This window comes from Channa argus, chromosome 2, assembly GCF_033026475.1.
Source record: "Channa argus isolate prfri chromosome 2, Channa argus male v1.0, whole genome shotgun sequence".
In the NCBI taxonomy this organism is placed as follows: domain Eukaryota; kingdom Metazoa; phylum Chordata; class Actinopteri; order Anabantiformes; family Channidae; genus Channa; species Channa argus.
In genome coordinates, this window is record NC_090198.1 from 1,899,876 (window position 1) to 1,913,636 (window position 13,761).

At 39.3% G+C, this 13,761-nt stretch overlaps 1 protein-coding gene across 6 annotated transcripts in view; it reads right to left on the minus strand.

Annotated features, from left to right (window-relative positions):
• The window catches only part of adamtsl3 (ADAMTS-like 3), a 246,013-nt gene that overhangs the window by 41,278 nt on the left and 190,974 nt on the right, over positions 1 to 13,761 (minus strand). For 5 of the 6 annotated variants that reach the window (XM_067494183.1, XM_067494161.1, XM_067494172.1 and 2 more), the window contains 4 exons: positions 13,398 to 13,448; positions 11,113 to 11,323; positions 9,968 to 10,115; positions 4,438 to 4,522 (listed from right to left, as the gene is read on the minus strand). In XM_067494183.1, coding sequence (XP_067350284.1) covers positions 4,438 to 4,522; positions 9,968 to 10,115; positions 11,113 to 11,323; positions 13,398 to 13,448 — 495 coding nt within the window. Of the gene's footprint in view, positions 1 to 4,433; positions 4,523 to 9,967; positions 10,116 to 11,112; positions 11,324 to 13,397; positions 13,449 to 13,761 lie in introns of those variants that run through there. The other variant, XM_067494213.1, reaches the window with a different exon arrangement.

A 13,761-nucleotide genomic window follows, 5' to 3' on the forward strand; every position in this document is an offset into this window, starting at 1 on the left:
TGTAGAGTGATGGCTGAATGTCTGGGTAGTTATAACAAGTTAGTAGTTATTCAAATTAAAAAAGAAAATACAATTTACAAAATAAAAGCTCGAATAACAAATTCACTGTTTACTTAAAACAAAAGTGGGAAAGGCAAAATACTAGCCATATTCCAGAGGAAACTATTATGGTGAATTTCAGTACAGGATATCAAGCTCAAAATTTAATGGAGAACATTTGCAGGGAAGAGCCTCAGTAGATTAATTTCATTACACCTGTTCAGAAATACCATCATTCAGGCTGTTCTAGCTGCTGGAGGAACTAGTTAAACCAGATACACCATACTGGTACGATATCATGTACGAAAGTTTTATAATGGAAAGAATCACCTTGTCCACAAGAAATACAATTTTGAAGAAATCAAAGAAAATTGAAGAAATAAAAAAAAACAAGCAGACAAATGATCCTCTGTGGTGCCCTGAACTCATGGGATAAGCCAAAAGAAAAAAAAATCTTTCTTATTATTTCAATTGCCTCTTTATAATTATTTTTTCCTTTCTATTAATTCATGACTGAAATCACCCCATGTTTTGTTGTATGGTTAGAAATTATTTTGTTATAATTTGAAAACATGGATATGTAAAGTTGTACATTTGAACTAGATTGTGTGCTGCTGTGCAGACATCTTAAATACAGAGTAAATGTAAAAAAAAAACAACACAAAATTAAAAAATATATTTAAAAAAAGGAGGCAATAAGACTGAAAGTGCAAGTCAAAAAAATAAAGAAATGTGTTTTTAACAATAAAAATTAAGCTCTTCATGGAAAACACCCCATTTTCCAACTAATGTCAACTTCTCGTCCATAGAACAGTCGCGGCAGCCATCAGCTTCACTTTTGTAATAGTTCTGTTAATACATAGGCAAATGTCATGAGATGTTTCTCTTTGACAGCTTTTACAGTTTGGACTTTGTGATATTAGATTGAGGCAGCACAGTGGTGGAGGGGTTAGTGCTGGCACCATCTAGAAGGTGGAGGGTTTGCATCCCTGGCAGACCTGTGTGAGATGTGTGGAGTTTATATGTTCTCCCTGTGCTTGCATGGGTTTCCTCAGTACCCCAGTTTCTTCCCACAGTCCAAAGACATGCATGTTAAGTTAATTGGTGACTCCAAATTGCCTGTAGGTGTGAATGGTTGTCTCTCTACGTTGGCCCTGAGATAGACTGGGAACATGTCCAGAGTGTACCTAATGACAGCTGGGATAGACTCCTGCACTTACAGATAATGGATGGAAAGAAATTAGATGCTTTGTCTTCTCCTGTTAGCAAATATGTTGAGCCCTAGTCAAAATCATTCAACTCAAAGCACCTCTTTACATTAAGATTAAATTCAACTTTATTTATATAGCGCCAATTCACAACAAAGTCATCTCAAGGCACTTTACAGAATAAAGTCAAGATTGTAAACAAATCCCCGAACAAATCCCCCTTGAGGGGGCAACAGTGGAGAGAAAAACTCCCTTTGACGGAAGAAACCTCCAGCAGAACCAGGCTCAGGGTGGGCGGCCAGCTGCCTTGACCGGTTTGGGTGAGTGGAAAGTGAAGTGTGAAAAGAAAAGAGCAACAACAAAATATTGGGCAGGTTGGTTGGACCAGTAGCTGCACGCTGGAAGATGCACAGCTTCAAAGCTGTGGACACCTGCAGAAAGGGACAGAGAGGGAGACAGAGGAGGGAGACTCCTCCACCTCGGCCTGAGCTTCTTGGAATTTGATACATTTTGATATGACTTGGGGGGGTTGACTCATTTAGACTTACCTATTCTTTCTAATGCAACCCAGTTTCAGTAAGACAAAATAAATTGAATTTTTTAAGTCATTTACTAATAGAGATTTAGAAGAGAGAGATCTCATATTTAATAATCCACATTTAATTGTTTTGGGGTTTTGTACTGTAAGACTGATAGTCGTTTATTAGGTTATCATGATTAAGTCCTCTTGCTCATTTTTGGTTTATATAATTTAGTTGGTCAGGGAACAAACAGTCTCTATAGGTTTTTGGGAGTTGTGAGGGGTTGACGTATAGGAGAGAGGCGTGTAGGACTGGATCTCTGCATCCTAGGCTCAACTCTGGATCGTCATACTTTTGGTTGTCTAATAAAACCAGCCATATTTCTAGATAAGACAGCTGCACCATCTAAAGTCGAATGGTTGCTATGTCTCTTAATCAGCGTAGGTTTTCCCCCAAAATGTTTCCAATTATCTAACTAGCCTACATGTCTACACTTAGACAGCCAGCATTTAAATGACAACATGCAGCTGTACATGCCATCAGTGGTCAGATTTGGCAGAAGTATAGAGAAACCTACAGAGTCCGACATTGTTTTGGCAAAGTTACACAGGATTCAACATTCATCTTAGTGACCTTATGGATCATTAACTCCTGTGTGAATAATCATCCTAGTGTATTTACTTTTATCTTTATTTAGGAGTTTCAAATATGCCTCAATGTTGCCTGCTCTGGCCCCCGGAATACTTTGACTATGGATGTTAGAGTCTCTAAGTTCACATTTCTGACTATAGAGCTGCCAATTACTAGAGTTGGTTTCTCAATCGCTGACTGGGAAAAACTGATTTGAAATGCGAACAAACTGGGGATGAACCTCGAGCATCGGTTTCGCATTACATCTTTCACAAACTCTAAACCAGCCGGACTAGCTTCCCAGGCGTTCCTGCTGGGAACAACTAACACGGGCGGTCTGCACCGGTACTGGGGCCTGACTAGGTAGATCATTTTCCATGCTTTGGACCTCCGATTCCAATTCTGTGAGCCTTGCCTCCATAAACCTTACATTTGTAACAGATATCATTATTGCTAAAGGAGGCAGGGGAAAAACTATGAGACACACTGAGCATGTAGGGATTTTTATACAGATACACCCAAGTGAAGAGATAGTGGGAGGGCGTAAATTAACAGATTTATTGATGGAGAAACTCAAAGACTAACTTAAATTCGCTCCTGGGAGGAGAAAATAAAACACAGCACGCTACTACACATCAAACACAAATACTACCTTAAATCAAAAAGTGTTCAAAAACAGGAGTCAGGAATTCAAAACACATGTCAGGTAAATCTGGGGGAACTGGGTGCACTGACTGCGAGTGAGACGGGGGAATTGGGAAAACTAAATATTAACAAGTATACGCACAGAAAAGGTAACCAACTCAAAAAGTTGACACTAACCAGGTACAAAGAAAAAACAGGAGTAAATCATAAAACAGCGGTGCGCACACACAACATGGAACAGACATAAAGCTACATGGTTGTTTGCTACATGGTTGTTGTTCTGAAAGTCAGGTAGAGTCACCAGACCAGTGTGTTTTTTTTCCAGGAAATTTGGTGAAGATCTGACAGGGAACTGTGGGGAAGGCAGGACTTAAATAGTGAAGGGAACAGGTGTAAACGATTATGAGTGGTGATGAATGGTAAGGCTGGAAGAAATGAACAGGGGACAGGAAGCGGAGAAAAAGGCTACAAAGTAAAAGTTCAAAACAGGAAGTGGAATTGAGGGCCAGATCATGACATAGCAAGTGAGAGAAGGAGAGACAGAGGGAAACAGATATGCTAAGTGCCTAAGTGTGTGTAGTTGTGCCAAAAACACCAACAACAACATTGCATAATATTTCATAAAAATTACCTACTGAGCCTACTAGCATGTGGAGCAGGGATCTATTGGCCCATAGCTACTGTGCTGATAACATGTGATATGGAAAGTGAATAGGGTGATAATATCTGAAGCATGGGATCTGGAAATACTGCTTGTTTACTGCTGCCTACTGTTAGAACTGAAACATACACAGAACGTAATGGATCTTATATCAGAGCTCTCTGACTGTTGATAATGGTCTGTGTCAATAAATGAGGAATAAATGGTGAGTGCCCACTCTGAGAAGAGCTGATGGTTACTCTTTATAGATGAAACTCACATGAGTGCTTTACAATTTCTTTTTAAACACAGGGTATGTGTTTGTGTGTGAGAGTGTGTTTGTGGGCTTTTAGTTATCTTTGTGTGCAAACAATGAGTGTACAAACTATATAAATACTGTTTCCGCCATTTTGTACAAATATAGTTGCCAGTCAGGAAGAAGCATAACAACTAAAGAAATACCTTAGACAACATCATGTAACCAAATGAAACAAACACAGAAAACAACCAGCTGTTTTCTCTATTGATATGCAGTGAGATTAGTGCTGAGAATGAGTCCTGTATGAAGAGGCATCTAAGCTGGTATGACTCAGAGAGCACCTGAGTTGGGTGAACTCTGTAAAACAAAACTTAATTTACGAGGATCTGTTGCTCGGCTAACACACAAAACCTCTGGCAGCCATTTGATCTGAAGATGTAAAACTGGAATCACCTTTAAATTCATTTGTCTAAATGAGTGGGTGTGTGTTCTTACGTGGGGTCCTCTGTAGCAGTATGGTGTTCCTCCAGTTCATGGGCTTGTTTTAACCAGGGTGCCTTGGCCTCCACTGGCAGAGATTCTGACAAATTGAAAGAAAATGAATTACACTCCAGACATCCAGACATTGGTCCCACATTAATCAAAAGTGATGCATATTCTTCCTATTCTTAGGCCTAAAAAAACTGATGAATAATACTAAAGCATTATGTAAAGCTTTTACTTCAAGTCAAGTCAAGTCAAGTCAAGTGGCTTTTATTGTCATTTCTACTATACACAGTGGTTCACAGTACACAGTAGAAACGAGATAACGTTCCTCCAAGAACCAAGGTGCTACAAACAACCCAAGCTATAGTAAAGTGCATCGAGTGCAACCAAGTGTAAACAGTGCAGACGAAAAACAGTACAGACAGACAGTGTAGACAGACAACACAAGTAACACAGGACAGGACACAAAACCCAAGACAGTGCCGACCAGTAAACCTACTGTATACTATTTTACAGTACAGTACAGTACAGTCAAGTGTGCTAGGGGTGTAAAAAGAGCAGCATGTAAACGGTATAGTGCATTTAAATGTCCAGCATGTAAACAGTGCAATTGCATTGGAATGTGCAAAAAACAGCAGGTAAACAGTGTAGTGCGGTAAATGTAGAATTGAAAACTGTTGCATAGTCTGGATGTGGTGGCCCGAATGCTTCAGAACCTCTTTCCTGATGGCAGGAGTGTAAAGAGTGTGTGTGATGGGTGTTTGGGGTCGTCCACAATGCTGTTGGCTTTGCGGATGCATCGTGTTGTGTAAATGTGCATAATAGAGGGCAGAGAGACTCCGATGATCTTCTCAGCTGTCCTCACTATCCTCTGTAGGGTCTTGCGATCCGCTACGGTGCAGTTCCCAAACCAGGCAGTGATGCAGCTGCTCAGGATGCTCTCAATGGTCCCTACTTACTAAGCTCATTCCAATAGTAAGGTCTTCCTCTGTTCTAAGTCAATATAATGATTTCCTGTGTTCTGGTGTCATGGTTATGAGCTCTGAGGTACTGGTAAAATACTGGCTGCTGTCTACTGCTTCCATAAACAAGCATCTCTCCTCTCTTTATCTGACCGATGACTGCAGGCAGCTATCAAACTCACCACTGAGAGATATGTTAAAATTACAGATATTCATCACTGCCAGTATAATGCTTTGCTGTGTAATCTGCAACTATATTAAACATCCTCACAGTCAGGTCTGTATATATTTGGACAGTTACACATTATTGACTCTGTGCCCATCATAACGAATTTGAAATAGTCTGTGCTAAAATGTAGACCATCTACTTTAAGTTTGCAATTTGGTTAAATTTATTGAAGCCAGTGAGGTCACGGTTACACAGGGAGCCTGATAAGTCCCTGATGATACAAGTAAAGAGAGTGCAATAGGCTTTAAATGTCTGTCTTTGGAGATTAAATTAAACTAAATAGAAATAGAAGAAATAGATTTAATGCTTAAAAAACACAGGAGTTACAGACAGCATTGACTCTAACTTAGTATAGATTGATACATTTGATAAAACAGAACAATTGTATCTGCTCTGTCAGACATGGAAGTTACAGAAATAAAAAATTGTCCAATGTTCTAACTTGTTTGTGAAAGAGCAACATGTTTCCTTTCACTTCACTGGAGCAAGTTGGCAGCACATGTTTATGAACTGTGTGTATGGTCAATGAAAAAAGAAAGGACTGCTGTCCTCTGCATGTTACAAAGTCTGTATGTATGAGGCATTTGTCCTTCATTTTTTAACAAACAAATCACTGAAGGTATTACAGGAAAAAAATGCTTAACTGAGAGCCAAGTGCTGTAAGCTGATGTAAGTGAGGCCTGTTGTTTTGTAGTCAGGATGGTGACTGTGGGCAATAAGGGCAGCATGAACACAAGCACAGCTGATGCTGACCCTCGGTCTTAACTACAGTGCTGCTCACCATATCTCACACATCTGAAGAGGGCAGACATGCACAAAAAAGAAGCCAGAAACAAATACTGAACCTGTTTTTTATATTTACTGTATATAATACGATTCTTTTTAAATTCACAATGGAATTTTCACGCTGCTTGTAGTACTGTGTGATAGATATGTAGTTTTATACCGTAACAGTTTTTTATGTTGCATAAAACAAGTTATAATGCAATGCTACTTTATTTATACCTTATCCTCATATAAATAATATTAGATTGGCTAGTTATTGTAATGGTGTACTGGAAAAATAGATATTAATATTTATTGTTTAACACACACACGCACACACAGAAAGACACACAGACACACACACACAAACACATAGACAATAATGAAACAGTATTGCCAATAGTTAGGTGAAAGAAAAGCCAGTGTATGAACAGTGCTATGCAAAAAAACAAACAAACAAAAAACTGTAAACCCTTCTGATTTTTTCAAACGTTTTCAGTTTAATTTAGTTTGTGGTAGTTTGTTGTAAGGGTGACAGCGGTGCAGGAGGTAGAGCATTCAGTCGCCAATCCCAGGGTTCTTGGTTCAATCTCTGGGCTCCTCCAGTCACATGTCAAAGTGTCCTTGAGCAAGACACTGAACCCCAACTTAGTTGCTCCCGGTGAGTGTTGGCCAGCTGCATAGCAGCTCCCCCATCGGTGTGTGAGTGTGTGTGTGATTGTGAGTGTGAATGGGTGAATGAGAAGCAGTGTAAAGGACTTTGAGTACCAATAGGTAGAAAAGTGCTATATAAGTGCAGAGCATCTTCAACTCATCACTGAGCTTATTCCACAAATGAATTTCAATTACTGAGATATATCTGTTTTTAAACATACACACTCCTCTCATATCATATTAGTTATCTATTATTCCCAGAAGTGGCCAAACTTCCAAAAATAGTTCAAAAGCACAGGTATGAATTACTCTGGAAGTCAAAAAAGGTCCAAGAAAAACATCTAAAAACCTGCAGACCAATTTTACCTCAATATAGGTCAGTTTTTATGAGTTCACTATATGAAAGATAAGGTATAGAAACGGCTTCAAGGGACAGTGACGAAGGGAAAACCACTGCTAACGTCTAAAGAAAAAGATCTAAATTTTGGAACAACATACTTGAATGTTGTGAATGGTACTCAAACATTTTAGGAGAATCTGAAGTCAGAAGGAAACTGGGATCCTGATGTAAACCAAACAGAGAATTCCACAAAAAGAAGATCATAGGTAGTTTCGAAATGGCGGTCTGTTGAAACTGTGTACACGTTTTCACGCAGTTGCAAGAAACCATCAAACTTTTGGAAAACGAACTAAGCAAAAAAAATGAACTTATCTTGGGGTTTTCCAACGTTGCCACCACACAAGCGAAGCACCTCGCAGCTCTTAATACCTCAAGCTACATGGAACAAACAGTTACTATCCACCCAGCTGTTTGTTCAGTTCCTCCAGATCCTCCCTACAAATATTAAAGATAGATCTTCATGTACAACAGCTCTAGAATCCTCTAGAATAAGGCCCCAATTCATCATAGACTGCTTTTCACCCATAGATCTCATTGAGCTAAGTTCAACTATCGCCTCCTCAAAACTAACATGTCTTTTAGACCCTGTTCCAACCAAATTGCTTAAAGATGTTCTACCTTTAATAGACACGTTCATATTAGATTTGATTAACTTATCTTTAGAAACTGGCTATGTACCAAAGGCCTATAAAGTTGCTGTAATCAAACCATTACTTAAAAAATCTTGTCTTGATCCAGGTGATTTAGCCAACTATAGACCAATATCAAATCTCCCGTTTATTTCTAAAATCCTTGAAAAAGTAGTTGCAAAACAATTATGTGATCACCTTTACAGGAATAAGTTGTATGAAGACTTTCAGTCAGGATTTACAGTTCATCACAGTACAGAAACATCACTGGTAAAAGTCTCCAATGATCTTCTCCTGGCGTCAGATAATGGACTTGTGTCCGTACTCGTCTTACTAGACCTTAGTGCCGCATTTGACACCATTGACCACATGGATTTGTGATTAAGGGAACCACATTACATTGGTTTAAATCTTATCTGTCAGACAGATTCCAACTTGTTCATGTTAATGATGAATGATGGTGAATTATGCACCACAGTCAGTTATGGAGTTCCACAGGGCTCTGTGTTAGGACCCATACTTTTCAATCTGTATATGTCACCTTTAGGCAAAATTATTAAGAAACATTCCATAAACTTCCACTGCTATGCAGATGATACCCAGCTCTATTTATCTGTGAAACCAGAAGATACTAACCAATTAGTCAAATTTGAAGCATTTCTAAAAGACATAAAGACCTGGATGTACTACAATTTCCTACTTCTAAATTCAGACAAAACTGAAATCATCCTCTTTGGGCCTAAAAACATGAGAAATATGCTGTCTAACAATGTAGTTACTTTAGATGACATAACTTTGGCCTCCAGTACTGCGGTGAGGAACCTTGGAGTTATTTTTGACCAGGATTTGGCGTTTACGTCACATATAAGACAAATCTCTAGAACAGCCTTCTTCCACCTACGGAACATTGCCAAAATTAGGAGCATCCTGTCTCAAAGTGATGCCGAAAAACTGGTCCATGCATTTGTTACTTCTAGTTTGGACTACTGTAACTCCCTACTCTTGGGTTGTCCTAATAACTCTTTAAAAAGACTTCAATTAATCCAAAATGCTGCAGCAAGAGTGCTGACTGGATTAGGAAAGAGAGATCATATTTCACCTTCACTAGCTTCTCTTCATTGGTTTCCCATAAAATCTAGAATAGAATTTAAAACCCTCCTCCTTACATACAAAGCTCTTAATGGTCAAGCTCCATCATATTTAAAAGATCTCATAGTTCTGTATCGCCCGATTAGACCACTTCGATCCCAAAATACAGGCTTAATTGTGGTTCCCAGAGTTTGCAAAAGTAGAATGGGAGGCAGAGCCTTTAGCTATCAAGCTCCTCTCCTGTGGAACCAGCTTCCGATCCAAATTCGGGGAGCAGACGCCCTCTCTACTTTTAAGACTAGGCTTAAAACTTTCCTTTTTGATAAAGCTTATAGTTAAAACTGCTCACTCAACTGAACTAGCTTTTTTCTATACATTTATTTGTCACCACGGTATGCCATTAATTCTGTGTCCTACAACCATGCTTTGTTGTTGCTTTATTGTTGTTTTATTGTTGCTTTTCTTGTTGTTGCTTCTTGTTGTTGTTTTGTTGGTGCTTTTCGTCGCTCTTTTCTTTTCTTTCTCCACTTTCCACTCACCCCAACGGGTCAAGGCAGATGGCCACCCACCCTGAGCCTGGTTCTGCTGGAGGTTTCTTCCGTTAAAGGGAGTTTTTCCTCTCCACTGTTGCCTATGGCTTGCTCAAGGGGGATTTGTTGGGTTGCTTCTACATACTTGTGTAGTCTGGACATTATTCTGTAAAGTGCCTTGAGATGACTTTGTTGTAAATTGGCGCTATATAAATAAAGTTGAATTGAATTGAATACCTACAATTAAACACAGTACCAGCTGTTATGGTGTGGGGTCCTACCTCTGGTCTTGTGACAGGCGACAGGAACCAGACAGTCTTCTTTCACATGAGGTTTGAGAGAAGCTTCGCAGCCTCCAATGTGCTGCCCACGATGGTCGATGCACAGTACCACACGGTAACGCAGACCATGGCCACACGTCACAGTGCACTGTGATGGGATGGCATTGCACACACAGTAGGACACATATTATTCATTTTCCAACCAGCATCAATTGATTCAAGTGGTCAAGGTGTCTGCTAACAATTTCTCTAGTTCTGTAACATCTCTTTTGGGTTAGCGCTAACAAAATATTAGAAATGTTTGAATATTTAGTCATTTCAAAAAATGGAAGAAAGACATTCAAAGTAAACACAACAATGTTTTTTCTGCTTTCTTCTTGAGGCAATCATCAGGATGTAGAGAAAATAGTGGAAATGATGATCACAGTTTCACTGAGCTCAAGGATACGTTTTCAAAAAGTAGCAAATCCTTACATCTTAGAAGATGAATGTTTGATATTTCACTAGTTGGGGGCGGCTGTAGCTCAGTTGGTAAAGGCACGGAGTGTAAACGCTGTCGTCCACAGACCACAGGGTCGGTGAGATTAATTTCTCTCCATTAGCTTCCGATAAAATCTAGAAATTAATTTAAAACCCTCCTCCTTACATATAAAGCTTTTAATGGTCAAGCTTGGACGTATTTGAAAAACCCCATAGTAATTTATATTTCGAAGTGTCTCTGGGCAAGACACTGAACCCCCAACAGCCCATTCCCCTCCCCAGCTGTGCAGTGCTGGTCCAAGCCCGGTAGAAATTGGGGAGGGTTGCATCAGGAAGGGCAACCGGCGTAAAGACTGTGCAAAATCCACATGCGGACAATGATCTGCTGTGGCGACACTGAACTCAAGGGATAAACCGAAACGACAAAAAAAGAAAAATTGGCCTAAATGATTTATAAATTACCAAAACTGTTGCAGAAGACTTAACTAAATGCTAAAACAAGTTCTTCAATATCTCTTACTATTTTTATAAAGAAAGAGAATAAACACACAAAAAAAAGATTTAGTGATGGTCTTAAAACTTTAAATAAATTAAGCGCAGATATGCTGAGTTCAGACCACATTCAGATGTAGGAAGCTGGTACAAACACACAGACTTTTACTGACCTGAGACCACTCCATGGCCACCCACTGGGGGCAGGTGAAGGTGTTGCAGATCTGTCGGGTGACAGGTCTAGGGGAGTGGGTGCACTTCCACTCCTCCACCTGAGAGAACTGTCCATGGGAGTCCTCTTCCACACATTGCACACTGCGATCCTGCCAGCCACCATCTTCACCACAGGACACCGAGCACTGCGTCCAGGGGCCCTGCTCCCAGCTGCATGTACACAAATCACTGCTTATTTAATCATTTAATCAATGAAATGGGAGAAAGTTTTTCTCCCACTTTGAATTGACAGGAAATGGTTGTACCTAACATAAACTTTACCATGCGTATTTTTGAGAGGCACAGCAGCATAGACATGACCCAAAGACATTGCATGTACTGAAAAGTGTTCATGTTGTTCTGACAGCAACTGGAAGTTAGTTGTCGTAGATTGGATGGTGGTGGACAAACACATAATAGAAATTTGCCACAATCTGAGTCAAACACACACTCGCACACACACACACGCACACACACACACACACACACACACACACACGCACAAACACACTAGTGATTGTGATTTACAACATCATTGTCGATGTCCATTGAGAATATACATCCATAAATCTAGTTAGAATAAGAGCACTTTGAAATTGAATCCATTGATGGTTTGTATTTCACTGATGCACAGGTGAGTCTACATGGTTTTAATGCACCACTTTGCCAAAAGGACATAGAATAATGTAACTCGGAAAGCACCAATCAGCCAAAAAACATTTATACCACCTGCTAGTTTGAATTTTGATGTGGCCGGATGGAAAATTTAACAGGGTCCACCACAATATTTAAACCACAAGGTGGTAATAATGTTCTGGGTATGTTTCCTTAGACATTTCCTTAGATAATGGTGGGGGTGGGATAGGTGTAACCTCAGTACAACATTCTGACTATGACCCTGACTGCAAAATATAGTTTTTACTGTTTGAACGTCATTGTACAAAAAGATGGAAGTGCAGAGTTTCACACTGGGAGGCTGTTTGCACATTTATCTGCTCACAATGGATGTGCTGACCTCTCTGCTAACTTTATATTTAAGTCTAAGAAATAGACATATGGGCAAATGTCTGACATTTAGTTTTGAAACCTTGTGTATCTGGGAATGTATTTCAGAAATTCGGACATTCTGTGCACATACAGTTAACTAAGAATAGACCTTTCTGTCTCATACAGAGGACATCTGTACCTAAACATCTGAAACTGCAAACATTTGCATGTTCATAGATTCTAAATTATCTCTTCTAAAAGGAGGTGTAATTTAATACATCTAATGATACTGAACTTCAGAAATACAAACCCCATTTCTAGTTGGGACACAGGCTTCTTATTGCCACAGCCAATGAGACCCAATAAGACCAGCATGCTAGAAGCTGAAAACGTTTTTCTCGGGTGGATAAAAGAAATAATAGTGAGAAACAGAGAGGTCTGTCATTATAGCTTTTCTCTTGTTACCCCAATAAAAATAAATCACTACTACATGATTTAAGTTGAGGACAAACTTCTACTCATATCTGGTTGTTTTAAATTGTGTAAGTTTGAATCACATTTGGAGGAAACAAGTAATTGTTGCACAGCAGTGTGAGCAAATGAGCCACAGGCCTGTGATAAAGCAGCAGGTTAATGAAGTTACAGTGAGTGTAACTGAGTAGAGAGTGTTTAGAAGTGTTCTCTCAGTGTTAGGTGTTTGTTGTAAGTTCTGCCATTTTCTATACTCTGAGATAGACTAAGAAAAACTGATTGGTTATCTGAAATTTATTTGAAAGTATTTGTCCGTCCTCGTTAGCACTTCTCCAGCTTGTAGTCTGCAGGAAAATGCTAAGTTTGCACGTGCTAAGAAATGGAAATGGCCCTGGATTTTTGGTCTGCTATTCTTTATTAGTCTACTGTATCTCTTCTTAAATTTTTATTACGATTAAGAAAGTGTAGAATAACAGCATTAGGAGGCTTTCATGTCACTTTTTCGAGTGTTAATTTCTCCAAGCCTCTGGTGTGGAGGATTTCCAGCATCTCTCCCGGATGGAGTAGTTTAATATTTTGAGAAGACTCTCCATAATTCTTACTGACATCCTCCTTCCTGTTTCTTCTACTTCTGGCTACTTCAAGGTGCTTTAAAAAGTGAATTTCAACCAAATATAAAACATTTTATACATTTTCTTCCAGGCCACTTCCTGAGTTAAATCTCAGCAAACACCTGGTCTAGTCTGGAAATATGTCAGCAGTGAAGTGACAGTACTGTGTTACTTACCGAGGCAGAGGTTGGAAATGATCATATGGCATCACCTCTTTGAATCCATCACTGGAGGAGACAAAATATCAAAAAACATCATAAGTTTATGATATCAAAATACAAGCCACTGAGGTCCTGAGAATCTTGGAACAGCGTGTATGAAATGTGTGAGCCCCTCCAGTGTGCTGTTTGGTCTGCAGCAATACAATAACATGATAAAAACAAGCAGAACATAATGCTTTGTTACTTCTGATACTATGTTTACAGAAGATGCCTCACGTCTCATGGCCTTTACTTTCTGCATCTTTTTCCTTTTATGGTAACTTTAGCAATTTTAAAATTAAAGATTTTGGGTTATTTTCTCTTTTCCATGCCATAGAAA